The 18,501-nt window shown below is 38.4% G+C and overlaps 1 protein-coding gene across 1 annotated transcript; it reads right to left on the reverse strand.

The window, feature by feature from the left end:
• Positions 1–1,292: 1,292 nt before the first annotated feature.
• wdtc1 (WD and tetratricopeptide repeats 1) lies at positions 1,293–17,783 on the reverse strand. The gene is made up of 16 exons (XM_062063340.1): positions 17,598–17,783; positions 17,063–17,189; positions 16,899–16,982; positions 16,780–16,826; positions 16,578–16,689; positions 15,386–15,573; positions 15,127–15,309; positions 14,971–15,047; positions 11,998–12,113; positions 11,845–11,920; positions 9,771–9,867; positions 8,839–9,009; positions 8,524–8,750; positions 4,758–4,920; positions 4,106–4,298; positions 1,293–3,135 (listed from the first exon to the last, which is right to left on the reverse strand). The coding sequence occupies exons 2-16, from the start codon at positions 17,108–17,110 to the stop codon at positions 2,947–2,949; spliced, it is 1,971 nt and encodes a 656-aa protein (XP_061919324.1). The 5' UTR covers positions 17,111–17,189; positions 17,598–17,783; the 3' UTR covers positions 1,293–2,946.
• Positions 17,784–18,501: the final 718 nt, after the last annotated feature.

Consider the following 18,501-nt stretch of genomic DNA (forward strand, 5'->3'; position numbering starts at 1 on the left):
AACAATCTCTGGTCCGGTGGCCATGGATGAAGTGCTGGCTGTCCAGAGTCGGGAGTCGGGACCCGGGGTGGACCGCTCGCCTGTGCAGCTGTTGGGGACATCTCTGCGCTGCTGACCCGTCTCCGCTCAAGATGGTCTCCTGCTGGCCCCACTATGGACTGGACTCTATCACTATTATGTTAGATCTATATACTATGGACTGGACTTTCACTATTATGTTAGATCTATATACTATGGACTGGACTTTCACAATATTATGTCAGACCCACTTGACGTCCATTGCATCCGGTCTCCCCTGAAAGGGGGGTGGGGGGGTCACCCACGTATGCGGTCCCCTCCAAGGTTTCTCATAGTCATTCACATCAACGTCCCATTGGGGTTGTGAGTTTTTCCTTGCCCTTATGTGGGCTCTGTACCGCAGATGTCGTTGTGGCTTGTGCAGCCATTTGAGACACTTGTGATTTAGGGCTATATAAATAAACATTGATTGATTGACATAGTAAAATAAATAAATATGGTAATACTACGAAATGGTAAAAAAAAAAAAAAAAATTTAAATTGACATTTTTCATTTTGTAATTATGTTATGTACATTAGTGTTATTAAATGTTTCATTAATGTATTTAATGTAAAATTAAATTAAATTGTTGGTTTAATCCTTTCATGTATTGGTTTCATTATTATTATTAATTTATTGATTTACTTGACACTTTTAAGTAATTATTTATAGAGCTATTTATTGATGAACTGTTGGTCCTTGTTTTCCACTTGCAATGATTGGACGAGATTCGGGTTAGCCCCGCCCCCTGATTTTGACAGATTAAATAGATTCATGAAGCACTGACCACGACCAAATGGAACAAAAATAAATAAACAATTCTCTAAATAATCACTTAAGTGCGTAATTAATTAAATCATTAAATAATGAAATACATGTTATTTTACAGTAAAAGAAATTGACACATTTAGTAACACGTAGAGGTATTTAATTTCAGTATTTAAAGATTTATTACATTTTAAATTCTCTTCCATTCATCCCCGTCGTTAGTTTTGTCCTCTATAGATAAGGGTTAAAATTTAATGAATCAAATATTCAAATACATGTTTCTCAATGTGTCATTGGATAAATATATAAATCATTAAGTAATGAAATCATTAAATCAACAACTAAATCATGAAATAACTAAACCGAAATAAATGTAATATTACATTAAATATACTAATAACACATGTAATGACATTTTTTTTTTCAAATTTCAATTGACACATGTAAGGATTTATTCATCCAATTTTGAATACATTTGAGCATTGTCACTGAGGTGATATTGCACTGAGCCAATGTCAGGCGAGTTAGTTCACCTCATTGTACAATATATGGGACATCCTAATGGTGAAATACTGATCACACATAGTGCCTAATAGTCAGAAAAAGGACATAGTAGATCAGACACTGATGTACGAGCAGGATGCCAGTAAAGTTCATACCATGGCCTCACCTTCAGCACGTCGTTGCTATAACCTCATTTGTTTTGCAACGGTACTGGGTATCTGTTGTGTAACTGATCCAGAAAATTCAGTTCATCATAAAACTAAGATAAAAACACAACAAGACGATTCAATTTCTTTTCTTTATCTGTGAGCAAGGAAAAAAACGTGATTACACGATTCTTTAAAGAAAATTTATGAGGAAAGTGAAATAACTTGTGCGTTGATTAATTAAAATGAGTGTGTTCCAAAAGACACAGCCGTTGTCACTCTACATGAGCCTTTGTGTCCCACTTTGACACAACATGTCATTTTTCACACCAACATTTCACTTGCAATCAACAACTTGAAGAAATCAGAAAATGTATTTGGTTAAAACTAAATGCGTGAACACTCCTGTTATAAAGACAACAAAGAACACAATTGGGGGCATTTAGCTGATGGTGGGCAAATTTCAACAAAATAAATCACGTTTTGTCTTTTAAACTGATTAAAGCTCATTCACTATTTGCAACATGCAACTTTCTTAAAAGAGAAAGAGACAGAGAGAATGGACTCCAGAAGGTGTACCCTTTGCACGCTGCTGAAGCGCAGGCAATAGATGCTGCAATGCACCTTCACCTGGTCGGATTTGCTCGTCCATGGAGTTCACTGCCACTGTGGGACCTCAACTGAGGTCACCAGAGCGCCTCTCCTTCAACATGCGGTTGCCAACATAAACCTGAGGGAAAGTTGCTGAACTTGTCTGTGCAATACAGGTTTAAAAGAGCTCTCACCATTCTCCCATGACTTTCTCCCCTGATAGAGGTGGCCAGCATACCTCAAAGGATGATGCGTTCAGGTTCTTCTAGTCTTACGATGTTTCATGGTTAGGAACGCACTCCCATATATCGTTAACAGGGTATAAAAGGAAAAATAGAACTAGTTATGTGCGCGCGGCGGGATGATACGCAGGCTGAGTAATACGTACTCGCACGCTGCTATACTGAACAAGGACAACATCACGTTTGTTCTTTTTAGTTTTAACTTCCATCATACGTCCCATGCATTAAGCAGACTCTTCTACCGAAAAGCGAAATTAGACATGGTAAAATGCTCAAAAGTCAACTTTGCTGCAAGCCGCTCAGACGCCACGCCATCACCAAGGGTAAGATATGAAACAATGTTCTATGACATGGACAGTGATAACTTGACAATTAAAGTCATCACAGTGATACATTGACACTTTCTCCTGCCAATAAGCCTGTCTCTCACTCCCTTGGAACGCCCATTCCAGTGTGCAAGACAACCACAGGGATAAAAATAAGGCGTTTTAACTCCTTCGTAACCCAAGGACCACCTGTGGTGTTGAGATGTTATGTTTCTTGTCGCAACGGAGTGCAAATTAGGATTCCATCCGCAAGTGGCAAAGCACTTTGTTTCTTCCTACTTCCCATTCTACGGAAAGGCTGACGGTTTGTTTTAGCTTGGCCGACACTGGCCTAGACTGTCCTCGTCGTCTGAACCGTCTGCGCCGACGCCACGCAATCCTGTGATGCGATAGCCCATGTTGAGCAGCATGACCTCCAGTGGATCTGCGTTCATTCGCCGCTGGTTGGCTTGAGCCGCGCCTTCCATGTCTTCTACCACACGTCCATTGTCCGTCTCCGTCTGTTAGCAAACAGGGACAAGAAGAGGGTGATGCTGGGGAGTCATACGTTCACAGGTATTTTTTGGCAATTCCTTTCTGTATTTGACACCTTGACAAAGTCGGGTTTGCTTGATTAGCATGAGTGTCTTAACGTGTTAATAATCAATCCAATTGTTCCTCTCGTCACTTTTCAATAATACAGTGGTGCCTCAAATTAAGAGTGCACCATGTTCAGAGTGTTTTGAGATAAGAACAGTCTCTCAGCTAAATGTTACGATTTAGGTCGCAAGCAAAAATTTGAGTTACAAGCATTCCCGCCATTAGTTGGCATAGCAAATACCACAGTGAAATCATAAGAGCCGCCCAAAACATCTGGTTTAACCCGCTAGCATTAGCTTATAGCTAGATTTGGATGTAACTTTGATTTTCCAACCACGGGAAGGAAGAAAGTGAGTGTGGAGGACAGTGCTGAGAAGTAGCAGATATTCATTAAATTAAAGAAGTACAAGTGTATCACTGCGAGTCCGCACCATACTAAAGGAGATTTGACTCTATGGTCAACCAAAAATGATAAAATATCTATACGTTGGACATTTATCCATGATAATATGGAGAAGCTGCTGATGGTATGTTTGACGGAGAAACAAATAGAGGTAAATGCTGTACATTATTATGACATTAATTTATAAAACTACTGTAGTTGTTTGTAGTACATTTTAATGCATCGTTTTATACGTCAACAACTTTATCTTTTAAAGGCATCCAGAACTGTGTGCAAGCTCACACCAAAATGTATGAACTTAAATGTATGATTTGATGCTTTGGAATTATTTAACACGACTATTCAACAATGTTACATTTATGAGTCCGAAAAGTTGGAAATCATATTTACCCTTTAAACCACTGTTTCCATTACCACTAACTACAACACGAATACTATACTGTAAAATATCCACACATAATTTAGAAAGAAAAAAATAAGTAGTTTACCTCTGGTCGTGGGTTCCATAATCGGACTACAGGGTCAATACCACTTGATGCCAGGAAGCAGTAGCTGGGATGAGGCTGCAAGCAATTAACTATAGACTCATCTCCCTGCAGGATCCGAACCAGATTAGTTGTCTCCTTTTCCCAGATAAAAAAGGAGCCGTCGTCTGAGCCGCTGACAACGTACTGGCCTTTGCTGTGGAGGAATGACCGCAGTTAAGCAGGACTCTATGAACTTAGAATGACAGAATCAGAGATGATATTGTTTTTCGTTCAGCTTCCAACATAAGCTAAGCTTTCTACTTTCTACTGCAGTGTTTCCCAACCTTTACTGAGCCAAGGTACATGGCAAAAAAAAATTGGCAAACCAAAAGGATGCCCTGACTTATTCTGTCGACTGAATAGAAACAGGTGGGTACACAAGTAATTATCAACCTTTTGCCATCTAGTGAAAAATCATTTAATTGTTCTGTTTAAAATATGAGCAAAACTACATCTGATTTTCAAGGCAATTAAGCAAAATTGTTTAATTTTCCATGGCACAACTGATGAGCTCTAACAATAAACAGACGTGCCCCCCCGGCACAGTGGTTGGGAAAGACTGTTCTGAGTTGTTCTGCCTGCACAGCTTCTTAGTGCCCCCTAAGTGACTAACCTTCCAAAGAAGTTGGCCTCCTTGATATCAGTGGTCGTGTTGCAGTGACCACAGTATCGGTGCTTGTAGTCCAAACTCTGTCCTCTCTGATCCAACTCATCTTCAGATACTTCCTTCTGAATCATTTTTTGTAGTGGGGTGGGACAGTTGCGCTTCTCATTTTCTATTGGTCAGGGTTCAAATAATACAAATTAGGACTCATGGAAAACCAATTATTTTTTAAATGGGTCGGGTGGAGTAATAACAGTACTGATGAATGAATGAAAAATGCATAAAACTTGATTACAAAATTCAGGATTACTTTGATGCTTTGTATATGAGGAATGTAAAATTAATTCAATTATTTACTGATTTTTAAAGCGAACTGTAACATCGGACTTTACAATGGATGCATAACAGCTGTGGCTCCGTTCTATTGTGGAATGTCTCCATGCGCCACCATCCGTCAATACTAGATATGTGCCGATCCATCGGCCACCAATCTGTGAAAAAGTATGTGATCGGCCATCGCTGATTAATGACATTTAACACTGATCATAAACTCTGTTCCTCTCTGGGTGACAAGCAGGTAGCAGCTAATTATGTGTCTCCATACACAGTGGGGGGCTGCTCCCTTAATATAATAATCAACACCTGCATAGCGGTAAATAAACTATATTTCTTAGTGTCTTAAGTATCATCACCAAGTATTGGAGGACGAGACTAAACATGTTACACACCGAGAGAAAACCAGGAACAGACATGCAAATAGCTAAGCTAACCTAGCATGAAACAACACCAAGAAATAAGTGCAGAGTAAAGTTTAAGAAGTGTAGATAGAACCACGTTGCAGCAGACAGTAAGCAGCTATTAACATGAAATTAACAAGTATATTAATAGGAGTCTAAAAGAGAGACTGTTGGTGTGTCAGCATTGTCGCAGGTAAACAATTGAATCGATCCATAGATCAGACCGATGTTTATTTTCTCACAATATTTTTTTGTTTTTGTCAATGTTTACAAGCTCTGAATAATTACCTGGACACAGGAGGACGTTTAGGGCAAAAACTAAAGGGTTTAAATGTGTAGCAAATAGTAGTTTTTGCTTTTGTTTAGTTATTGTGTACTATTGACTTTGTTTTGCTCAAACTACAGTCGTGGTCAAAAGTTTACATACACTTGTAAAGACCATAATGTCATGGCTGTCTTAAGTTTCCAATAATTTCTACAGCTCTTATTTTTTGTGATAGAGTGATTGGAGCACACGTTTTTTTGTCACAAATAACATTCATGAAGTTTGGTTCTTTTATGAAAATTATTATGGATCTACTGAAAATAGGACCAAATCTGCTGAGTCAAAAGTATACATACGGCAACAACATACATTATACATTTTGGTGATGCAGAAAAGTTACAATCAAATCAAATTAGCTTCATGGTATGGCCTCTTAACTTCATGTGAGTGATTATGATTGACGACACCTGTTGACTTTTCTGAGCCCATTTAAGTAGGGCTCATGTGATGCAGTCATTAGACCCGGTTACAAACACAACAATGGGAAAGTCATAGGAACTCAGCACAGATCTGAAAAAACTAATCATTGACCATCAGGAAAGTCAATTGGAGCCATTTCAAAGCAGCTTAAGGTCCCAAGAGCAACTGTGCAGACAATTGTTCGCAAGTATAAAATGCATGGCAGTTTTGTCACTGCCACGATCAGGAAGAAAACGCAAGCTATCATCTGCTACTGAGAGAAAATTGGTCAGGATGATCAAGAGTCAACCGAGAACCACCAAAATGCAGGTCTGCAATGAATTGGAAGCTGCTGGAAAGCAGGTGTCAGTGTCAACAGTCAAGCGTGTTTTGCATCGCCATGGACTGAGAGGCTACCAAGCAAGAAGGAAGCCCTTGCTCCAGAAGCAACACCTTAAGGCCCCTCTAAGGTTTGCTGCTGCTCACTTGGACAAAGATAAGACCTTCTGGAGAAAAGTTCTGTGGTCAGGTGAAACAAAAATTGAGCTGTTTGGCCACAATACCCAGTAATATGTTATAAGAGAAAAGGTGAGGCCTTTAATCCCAGGAACACCATACCTACCGTCAAGCATGGTGGTGGTAGTATTATGCTCTTGGCCTGTTTTGCTGCCAATGGGACCGGTGCTTTACAGAGAGTAAATGGGACATTGAAAAAGGAGGATTACCTCCAAATTCTTTAGGACTACTTAAAATCATCAGCCCGGAGGTTGGGTCTTGGGCGCAGTTGGGTGTTCCAACAGGACAATGACCCCAAACACACGTCAAAAGTGGTAAAGGAATGGCTAAATCAGGCTAGAATTAAGGTTTTGGAATGGCCTTCCAAAATTCCTGACTTAAACTCCATTGAGAACATGTGGACAATACTGAAGAAACAAGTCCATGTCAGAAAACCAACACATTTTGCTGAACTGCACCAATTTTGTCAAGAGTGGTGGTCAAAAATTCAACCAGAAGCTTGCCAGAAGCTTGTGGATGGCTACCAAAAGCGCCTTATTGCAGTGAAACTTGCCAAGGGACATGTAACCAAATATTAACATTGCTGTATGTATACTTTTGACCCAGCAGAATTGGTCACATTATCAGTAGATCCATAAAAAAAAATCATAAAAGAACCAAACTTTATGAATGTTTTTTGTGACAAACAAGTATGTGCTCCAATCACTCTATCACAAAAAAATAAGAGTTGTAGAAATGATTGGAAACTCCAGACAGCCATGACATCGTTATTTACAAGTGTATGTAAACTTTTGACCACGACTGTATATTTAATAAAAGAGAATAAGGAAACAGTTTAAATATTGTGCTGATATAGTTTGACTGCCAATAGCACTCATAAATAAACTGGAAAAAAACAGCTGACCTCACTCATGGGTGAATGGTATTGGAATAGGCAGCATAAAACCTTGATCGGACATTCCTAGTCAATTACCCACCATCTGTGATGCGCAGTGATGTCACACAGGTTTTTAAGGTGAAATGGGTCATTTTCGTGTGAGACAATTGGTGTGTGGAATAAATTCAGCAACAAACAGGCACAAGATCCAACTGAAGAAAGAGAAGAGGGCAAACTTGCGTGGGATTTGTCTTTTTTCCCCCTGATTTTTGAGCTTTAAACATGGGTAAAAAAGATGTTAAAGGGTACCTAATAATGATTTTTTGTCTTTTATGACTCTGAATTTTGTTGAATAATCGCAGTAAACACTGCCAAAAAGTCAAATCATAAGGGTCTTGCATTTGGTTGTGAGCTTACACACAGATGTGGATGCTTTTGACCGACAGGTTCAGGAATATTTTTTTAACTGTGGGCCATTTGTGACGTCAAAGATTGATGAACGTACATGTGTGGTCATTCTTGGACATTCTGTGTTGGCAAGCCTCGTGAGAGACTGCTGCAGCTTGAGCTTCCATATATTCCTCCCGCCTGCTTTAAATCCATAAAATAAATATAATAAAGTAAATATTTGTCAACAGCATTTGAGCCACTATGGAATTGGATTAGCCGCTGAACTCTTGATAGAAAAAGACAGCGACATTACGACTTGGTTTGAGGAAACACAAATAAGGTAGGCTAAAGTATAATTTTCATCCGATATTGGCATGCGCTCAATAACCCGTGCGACATGCAGTGACATATTTTTTGCATGCAGCCCTGTATTGATCGGCGTGGGACGATGTACCTAATGTTGTGGGTGTCGAATCTATAAATTGTTCATGAAGTAAATTTTTGGGTAAGACCTTTTACGAGTTAGACCACCTGATTCTGGCTTGTAGGTCTTGATGTCTTTATCCAATGCATCGCAAGCACTGCTGTGTGCCTGCTCCGGGAACTTTCCTTTGAAATCGCCGAGACAGTCCTGTGCCGCTGACACATATTCGAGCTCAAAGAGACACCGTGCGAGCCTGAAATGAGCTTTAAGATGTTGTGGGTTTAGAGTCAGAGCCTTCAGACAGTCTCTGAGTGCGTCGTAGTAGTCTCCATCCCTGCCATATTTCCAAATACAAAACATTGCTTTAAATGACAGCTCATGTTTGGGCGAATGTAACGTTACGTTAATAAAATGACACGTACCACTTCCGCTTCATGTAGGCTGCGGCACGGTTTCCATACAACATGGCGTTGCAACTGGAATGCTGAATTCCTAAACTGTACAGCTGGATGGCCTGTGTCCACTGCTGTCTTGCAAATGCATCATTAGCTTGTTGTTTAATCTTTTCCAAGTGGGGAGGAAGCTCAGTAGAGCTGCAACAGTGACAAGAATAGAAAAGAGCGTACAGTATATTACCAATTTAGTATTAAAAAAAAAACTTTTAACTGACGTGCTAGCATCTGTTCATCGAGCCATTATAATATGTACAAAGGATGTCCCGATCAACATTTTTGGCCTCAAATCTGATCCAATTTTCAGTCTTGAGCCAATACTTTGACAATAGATTATAGAAGTGAAAATGTTTTATAGTAAGTAACTAAAGTAAACATTGACACATTTTATAAAGTTTATCTCATTAAATGTAGAATATGCTGATATTGTAGTTAATCAGATGATGCATTCAATTTGTGGTATTGAATGTTACAATTTTTTTAGACACAATAAAATAGATAGTGCACAAAAACGAAACAAAGGCAAAAACTACTATTGGCTCCGTTTATATCATTTGGGTTTTGCCCTCAAAGCATTCCTGTATCCAGAGAGTAAACGATAACAAATACGACTAAAAATATTATTTTGTAATAATAAGAAAAACATCAATCTAAACACTTTAGTATCATTTATATACTGATATTATACTAGATATTGATAGTATCGACATCTGGATCGATCACCCCAACTTTACATTGAAGTTTTAGTGGTTAGCTTCTTGTGTCGTCCAACTCGGTGTGTGTGTGTGTAGCATGCTTAGCCATTCATTTTCCTCCAGAGATCCAGGGATAATGGTATGGGTCACTTTATGTGACCAGTGTAACTTTAAAACAGTTTTATTTTTCCAAAAAATACTTCATACCTCAGTTGTATCTTGCTTTGGGTACATTGAATATGGCTGCCTGGCAAGTGCATTCCATTGGAGACGCCGTTGGTAGTCTTCCCATTCTGCACATCTCCTTGGAATCCAATGTTTCACAATCAGTTATACGCTACAATGAAGCTATTTGATACACAATGTGGACAAAGGACATTCCTTCTTCAACAACAGCATCTGCTCTCTGGTAAGACTTTTCTCACACGGAGTGTGTCAGTGGGATTTGTTTTCCTATTTGTTCAAAAAAAATTTGAGGTCTAAGGCCACTGACATTGGACCTGAAAGAAGGCTTGCTGGCTCACCATTTTTGTTGTACTTTATTCAGAAGGTGTTTGAAGCTCATTAGTCCATATCAGGCATGATCTACTAAAATCCAAATAACAATTGCCACATATCATGTGCAAACTATAAAATTGTGTGTACTATTGTTAGTGGCCATGTTGCGGGTGATCTACGAAAACCGTGTTCACAATTAATGACAAGTGCAAAAGTGGTGTAGACCTGCCTGTAAATGAGGATTTTTGCACGTATAACGCCTGTCACCATGACAACATTAATTTTCGACGGTATAGCTCGTTTGGTAGAGCGGCCGTGCCAGCAACTTGAGGGTTGCAGGTTCGATCCCCGCTTCCGCCAACCTAGTCACTGCCGTTGTGTCCTTGGGCAAGACACTTTACCCACCTGCTCCCAGTGCCACCCACACTGGTTTAAATGTAACTTAGATATTGGGTTTCACAATGTAAAGCGCTTTGAGTCACTTGAGAAAAAGCGCTATATAAATGTAATTCACTTCACTTCATTTATGGCATCACATAGTGCAATGTTGGTGACATGCGGCACACAACTATAATGTGTATCATCTTTTCTGGGCGATATTTAAGTGTGAGCAAGACCAGTGTTTCTTAACCAGGAGACAGGGGCCACAAAAAAATCAGTTTTGTATCAGCGGTACTCAGTTTCTATACACTTTTCCACAACTTGTGGCAGTAATGACAATCTCAAACAGATAAGTCTAGAGCTAAAGTCATGGAGAAGTTTTTTAAGCGCAAAAAATATGACTAAAGTGGTGAAGCTGTATTTTCATTTGCACCTTAATTTTATTGACTGCCTATTTAAGAAACATATATCATTATTATTTATCATTAATTTAGTTAGAATTTATTTTAGCATCGCGTAATAGTAACAATATTTATTTGTTATCAAGTTTTTTTATGAGTCCCTTCTTTGCCGGTATATTTGATTATTAAATTTTGTAATCAGCCTGATGACTTAAGCTTTGATAATATTTGTTGTGATTAATACATGGTTTTAATATTATTTGATAACATTTATCCTGTTAAACTGTAAGTAGGCTAGACATAATTATTGAATATGATTAAAGTCAAGAGTAAGATGAATAATTCAGTGTTAATACTTGATTGGACCGCAGGACCCTCTGTAGTGGAAAAGCTGGAACCCAAGGTCAATAAGGTTTAGAACCTCTGATCTAGACCAGTGGTTCTCAAACTTTTTTCACCAACTACTACCTCAGAAAACACTTGGCTCTCCAAGTACCATCACTGTTCACACACAAACACACACGCACACACACACACACGTGTGTGTTTAATGGACAATTTGTCTAAATTTTTTAATTTTTGACAGTTCAAATATGTTGTCACGCACAGACGCAATATTGTCTCTCATTTGCACAGCCCGTTTGTGTGAACTGAGCCAGTTTGCACAACCTTCCAAAAGACCTAAATATAGATGCAAAACAGGAGCCGCAGAACAGTTTTAGTCTTGATAAATTACATTGCGAGTGCTAAATAATTAGATTTACATATCTTCCTCTCATTATTGTGGGCGTTGTAATAATCAGCATATGCATGAAGACAGACATGCAACATGGATTGTGCTTTGTTTTGCTCATTTAAGAGACGCAACCTTCTGCGCGCAGGTTTAATAGATCTATTTGTGCGTGGTTCAAGTTTGCCTGTGTTTTAATACACTCATTCCTTTACAGTATATCAGACCCACACTATATGTATTTTATATACAATACGTAGCAGAGACCTACCTCTTGATGGCTCGCACATCTGTGGAAGAAGAAGTGTATATGGCCTTTGTTTGCATGTTAAATCAAACAGATAAACCTAGAGAAGGAAAAAAATCTAATTTAGTATTAAATAAACATCTGTGACTATCTTCTAATTGAGTTCAGAAACGTTACCTGTTCCCCACCCATGTTGACAAGCAACTCAGTTCCATCTGGACTGAAAGTGACAGAAGTGGTCACGAGGACTCTCAAGCGGCTATTGTAATCCGTTAGCCGCTTTGGCAGGTGCCCTGAAGAAGAGAAACACACATCTTTAAATAATACTACTTACTGCACACATGTGGTTGTAACACACCAGTATTAGAATAAACACATTTATTATTGCATATACACAGTTATACTAAAAAATGTTCAAGCCCCATAGGAAATGCATGTGTATTTTGTATGTTTCTATAAATTTGATTAACGTTGCTCACAAACATTTACAACTATGTGCAACTGTATGCAAACATGACACATTAATAAACTAAGAGGGGCTGTTTGTAGCATTTACACAGATGTCTAGAAGGCACTAACTGTTCAATGTGTTTTACAAAGTTTATGCCCCTCTCTTCCAGCTTCTAGCACGTGATGACATAACTACGTACAAACGTAACACATGCACGCGCATTAGCTTTGGCCGTTGTTAGCTATTAATAGCAATTTGGATAGTTAGTGTTAGCTGTCACTAAATGTATTTTCGATCAAAACATCTTAAATAGCATCTTAAACAGCATCCTAAATAGTATTATTAAAAATTATGTTAAGAAGCATTATCCTAAATACTTCTCAGACGGAAATGTAAAAAAATTAAAATATGAACGAAGTAGTTGAAAGCTTCAAAAAGTACTTTGTGAATATTGGACCAAATCTGGAAGAAAAGATTCCAGATCCCAAGTAAGTTGAGGACTTGAATGACACTATAGACAGAAATCCCAACTCGATGTTCCTCGAAGGTGCGACAAAAGAGGAAAAATAAATATTGTGAAAAAAATGTAAATTCAAGTCCTCAAATGATTGTAATGGAATTGATATGAAAACGATGAAAAAGGTTATTGAAGAGATTTCAGAACTTTTAACATATACCAGCAACCTATCATTTCAAACAGGCAAATTCCCAGATAAAAGGAAAATAGCAAAAGTCGTACCAATTTATAAAACTGGAGACAAATAAAAATTTACAAACTACAGACCTGTTTCTCTACTTCCATAATTTTCTAAAATTATTGAATAACTATAACAACAGATTTGACAAATTCATGAATAAAAATGAAACACTCACAGACAATCAATACAGATAAAGAGCCAACATTTCAACATCAATGGCATTAATCGAAATAACGGAAGAGACCACCAATGCAATAGATAGCAAAAATGTGCTTCTGCAGTGTTTATGGATTCAACAAAAGCATTTAACACAATCAACCATAATATCTTGTATAAACAAATTAGAATGGTATGGCATCAGAGGGTTGATCTTGAACTGGGTAAGAAGCTACTCAACCAACAGGAAGCAATACATGAAGATAGAAGAGCAAACATCTAGAGCTGAAAATATATTGTGGCGTACCTCAGGAATATATACTGGGACCAAATCTGTTCAATCTTTATATAAACGACATTTGCAAAGTTACAAAGGACGTAAAGTTAGTATTATTTGCAGATGGCACGACTGTTTTGTTTAGGAGAGAACACACAGAAGATGATACAAATAATAACAGAAGAAATTAATAAATTAAAAAGATGGTTTGACAAAAACAGACTATCTTTGAATCTCAGCAAAACTAAAATAATGCTTTTTGGTAACAGTAGAAGGGAAAGTCAACACAAATAGAAACATTCTCTACTGTTCACTAGTGTTACCATATCTGAGTTATTGTGCAGAAATATGGGGAAACAACAACAAACAGTGTTACAAAAAGGATCAATTAGAATACTACATAATGTTGGATATAGAGAACATACAAGCTCTTTATTTATTGAATCAAAAATATTGAAATTAATGGACTTGGTGCATTTGCAAACTGCTAAAATGATGTACAAACCAAACTGTAACCTGCTACCCAAGAATGTACAACACTTCTTCTCAACAAAAGAGGAATATAATCTTAGAGGAAAATATAATTTAAAACATTTGTATGCTCGTACAACACTTAACACCTTTAGCATATCCGAATGTGGAAATAAATTATGGAATGGATTAAGCAAGGAAATCAAACAAAGCACTAATATGATTCGGTTTAAGAGACTGTTCAAACTCCAAGTGTTCACAAAGTACAAAGAAGAAGAATTATGCATCTTATAAACATCTTGAACTTTAAAAAACAAAAACAAATGAGATAATGATTATGTATTCAATATGTTTTGACTTACTTATGGTTTATGTATTTATCTACTTATTCACTGTTCTGTTACAAACAGAAAACAAAGGAATAGGATAATGCCATGATATCAATAGAAGTAGGATTAAATAAGCTCTGCTTCTTCCTACTCCTTTTCGGACATGCTGTAATGGAACAGCTGGAAATATGTGATGCATCATATTGGAATTGTATACATGTTCGAAATAAAACATGACTACAATTTAAACATGGCTGCAAATTGTTTGTTGCTTCTGTTGGACTGCTTTTGTATGTGTGCACGCGCTGCCTGTGCGTACGGGTTGATGAGACAGAGTGAGTGACGCCGTAAACACCAATCCTTTTATTTGGTCCGGTAAAACATTTTACTATATAAACTTAGTCATTGTGAAATATATAGACCCTTTTAACACAAATGTGTTCTGTTAAACCACTAATGGTAACAACACAAGCTAGCCAATGGTGTTCTTGTTATTTGGCTTTGAAAAATCTAACTGTCAACCCCTTTAACTAAAACTTAAGTTAATACTGAAACTCTTTTTGACATCAACTGACCAATTATTCATAAAAAATACCCGACTAGGTGTCAAATTCTATGTCGAGAAAAGCGGTGACGACTAAAGCTGGCCTTTTCTAGGAATAAAACCACGGTGCACCAGGACTTGATGAGTTGGTTCTCATAGGCGAGTTCCACTGTAAAGTCATCAGACTGCAAAGTAAACAGCGCTAACAGATAAAAATGTATCACCTGCAACATAGTACTGCACAGCATTGTCTGGGATGGGGCTCAGGTTGTCAAATACTGGGTGCAAAACGGTTGATTTTCTGTTCAGGGAGTAGAAAAAAAAGCTGTGAATTAGAACATGGGAGTGTGTCCTCATCAGAGCAAGGAGCTACAACCCACCTGCCGTTGTGAATCATCCGAATGTCATAGAGACGTACAAAGGGACCATTGGCTCCGACTGCCATGTAGTTGTTGTCGCATGGATTGACAGCTAAACACTTGGCCTCCATCAGCTGACCACAGAACTCTGTCAAGTTGATCAGTGCCTGGGAGCGTTTACTGCTCTCCCGCAAGTCATACTGTCTGCACGTACATTGGAGAAGTGAGCAGGGAATATCTGCATTAATCAGGAGGATAGAAATTATTCCTGGCTTCTCACCGAATGACGCCATCCTCTGCAGCACTCCAGAAGGTGTTGGGCCACATTGGCGCTGTGGCAATGCGTTTGACCCTGTTGGTGTGATCGGAAAACATATGGATGGTTTCCTTCACTGTCAGGTCATGCACATGGACCTTAGTGTCCGCAGCACCGGTTATCAATATTCTGTCTCCGGAGTGAGGGAGGAACTGTATTGCAAAAACAAACACAGCATAAATAATTAAATTGTCTTGTGAGATATGGTTACACAACATTAAAGTTTGTTCACTTCCTGTGTCTACGGTTCCCCGTTTTCTAATTACTATTAAAAAAACAGAGCTTGCATAGTGCGTGTCTAAGGACTTATTTAATGAATTTGTAAACAATAAAAATTACAAAATATTTTTTGATAGAAAAAAAATATTGATCTACCCCTGTAGTATTGACCATATTCTGATACTATGCTTGGTATCTTTATTGCAAATTTTTGTGTCGATCCGCCCTCCTCTGTTTACATTAAAAAGCTCTAACTTGACTGTTTGCATATCCTCCTGTGATGTGTAGTGTAGCATGTTTAGCTAATCCTCTTTCTGCAGCGATGATATTAGTAAGAAACGTGGTTTATTTGCCACCATAAAGGCCACGATTGATTGATTGAGACTTAGAAGTGGCTCTGCACTGTGAAGGGATATTAGCTTCCAGCGAGAATGTTACATTGCCATGATGATGTTTGTTTGATTGTAGCTATCAAATTTGCTAGACACAGCTAACATGCATTATCACGGTATAACGACAGTATCAACAGCTCTATTGTTGGCTAAATTCATATCATTTAGACCGTATATCGTCTACTGTATATCACGCAACCCTAGTGCGTATGAGGTGTTAAAAAAGCGGGATCACAGAGCACACAGCCACCTATTGTACAGAGTTGTAACAACAAGCTAGATTAATTGACAGTACTTTTGAATATTGTGTTTATAAGCAATAGTGCCATGTAGTGCCAAACCTACTTCCCAAATTATACAAATAAATAAACGTATGGAAATACTGCAACTCAAAGACTTTCTGCCGAAGTGTCAAATCGAAGTTTTTGAAAAGCAACAGTCAAAACATAATAGACTCCAATTCCCACTGCTGCCATCCTCATATTAGTCACCAACTGTCCTACATGCCACTGACATAAAACACTTTCCATTTCAAATTACCTTACCTTTACAGAGAATATGTTTGCTGCATGTCCTGTGTGCATAGTAGTAAGCTTCTTGAGCCTGAATGGATCCCAGATGATGGCATGCTGGTCATCTGAGCCTGAGGCCAGCAGACTGCAAAAAAAAAGGCATGATGAGAAATTGTTGATTAAACCGCACATAGCAAAGTATAATTAATACAGTCAAGAAAGAGTTATTGCTTACTCGCCGTGTTCATTCCATTCCAGACAGTTCACGCAGCCAGTATGGCCCTGCAGAAGAATAAATGGTCAGTCTTCCAAACATACCCTGCAATGCCAGCACAAGCACTCGCTGGGACTGACCTGAAGCTCAGCCTCCAGGCCCAGCCTTTTGATTAAGGGGTCAGTCACATGATAGAACCTTTGAAAGCCTGTTGCTCTCTTGTCCTACAGGCAAACATTCACACCATAGATAATTACCCAGAAGTGTCACTGGTGTTGTCCCCATATTCTGGTTAGTTACTCACTCTGATCTGTCTGTGCAGAATATCTCGGGTGATGTTGACACTACTCATGACCTCATCAAATATGAAGGTCTGGGCAGCAGGTGTCACCCCTTAGATGGTAGGGTGGTCTGTATGTCTTTAGTTGAAGCTACATAAACGTTGAAAACGGTTATAAATTAGGGCAGGGCATATATTATAGGATAGACACTGCTCACAAGGGGGGTCTTTAAAGTAATTCAGAGCATCCCGGTTGACACGACTGGGATTATTTGATAACAGACTTTTCACAACACTATGGAAGTTGCTCTTTTTAACAAAACTGCTTTTAAGCGGTAGGCACTTAGCTAATGAAGTTTTTAGCTGTCTTAAAAGCCTTTCTGCAGAAATCCCCAAGACTAAACAGTGAGGATTTGTTCATCGTCCATTATTTCAGGCCAATGCGAGGTTTTAAAATTGCGTGTCGTTTACAAAGTGTTATTAGCTTATGATGCTAGCAGCTAGCTAAACAAAACGTCAGGGTAACGCGAGTATTTGCAACCCTTTGAAGGAAACTTACGAGTGCGAATTAAACCTCGACACCCTCCTTCCGCCGATATGTCTCCTTTCAAGAAATGTCGACGAGAGAGAACGTCACACGTCACTCTCTTTATGAGTTTGTTGATAGCATTCTTGGTAGCACCATTTCTGACCAAACTGCACAGTGTCACTAAACGCAATTTAGGTACTTCCGGTACTCCAGACCTTCACTTCCGGTTCTAATTTATTTGTTATTCTAATCTAATAAAAAAGGATGCCACCATTTACAATTTACTGTCCACACAGTTAAAGTGTGTGAAAATACATTTTAGTTACATTTTTATATTTCGGCTCTAACTATGTGCAAAATACACACTAGTCCAATAATTATATTAGAATTATTTCAAATTCATCATTGATGTCACAATTCTTAATCATTGCCAGAATACATGCTTTATCCCTTGTTTGTTCCAAATTCCCACAAAATACCAAACTATGAGTTATTATTTTTCCAGTTTAACATCTTCAAAACAGTTGTTCAGCATTTTGCGTATGTTTTATTTCCAGGAGTAAGGAGTTAGGTTGATTCGATTCGAAGTTTCGCAGCACTTTTTGATCAACGGTTATCATTATTGTTGATCAGATTAGAACCAGAATCACTTTATTAATCCCCGAGGGGAAATTTAAATTTTCAGGACAATCTCATTCAAGATCAGACAACAGAACAGGATCGCTGACGGGTCTGCCAACTTCTGCGCCCCTTACAAAAAAGGTGAGATACAGGTAAACAATTGGGAGGGGGTGAGGGGAAAAAAACAAAAAACAATTGGTCCAAGCCTGGGCCCCTGGAGAGGGGATCCAGACTGAGCCTAGGGAAAAACAACTCATTGCCATAGCAAACATCAAAGAAAGGACATTTAAGACATTAAAAGAGCGGAGCTGAT

Source organism: Entelurus aequoreus, linkage group LG11 (assembly GCF_033978785.1).
Source record: "Entelurus aequoreus isolate RoL-2023_Sb linkage group LG11, RoL_Eaeq_v1.1, whole genome shotgun sequence".
NCBI classification, from domain to species: Eukaryota; Metazoa; Chordata; class Actinopteri; order Syngnathiformes; family Syngnathidae; genus Entelurus; species Entelurus aequoreus.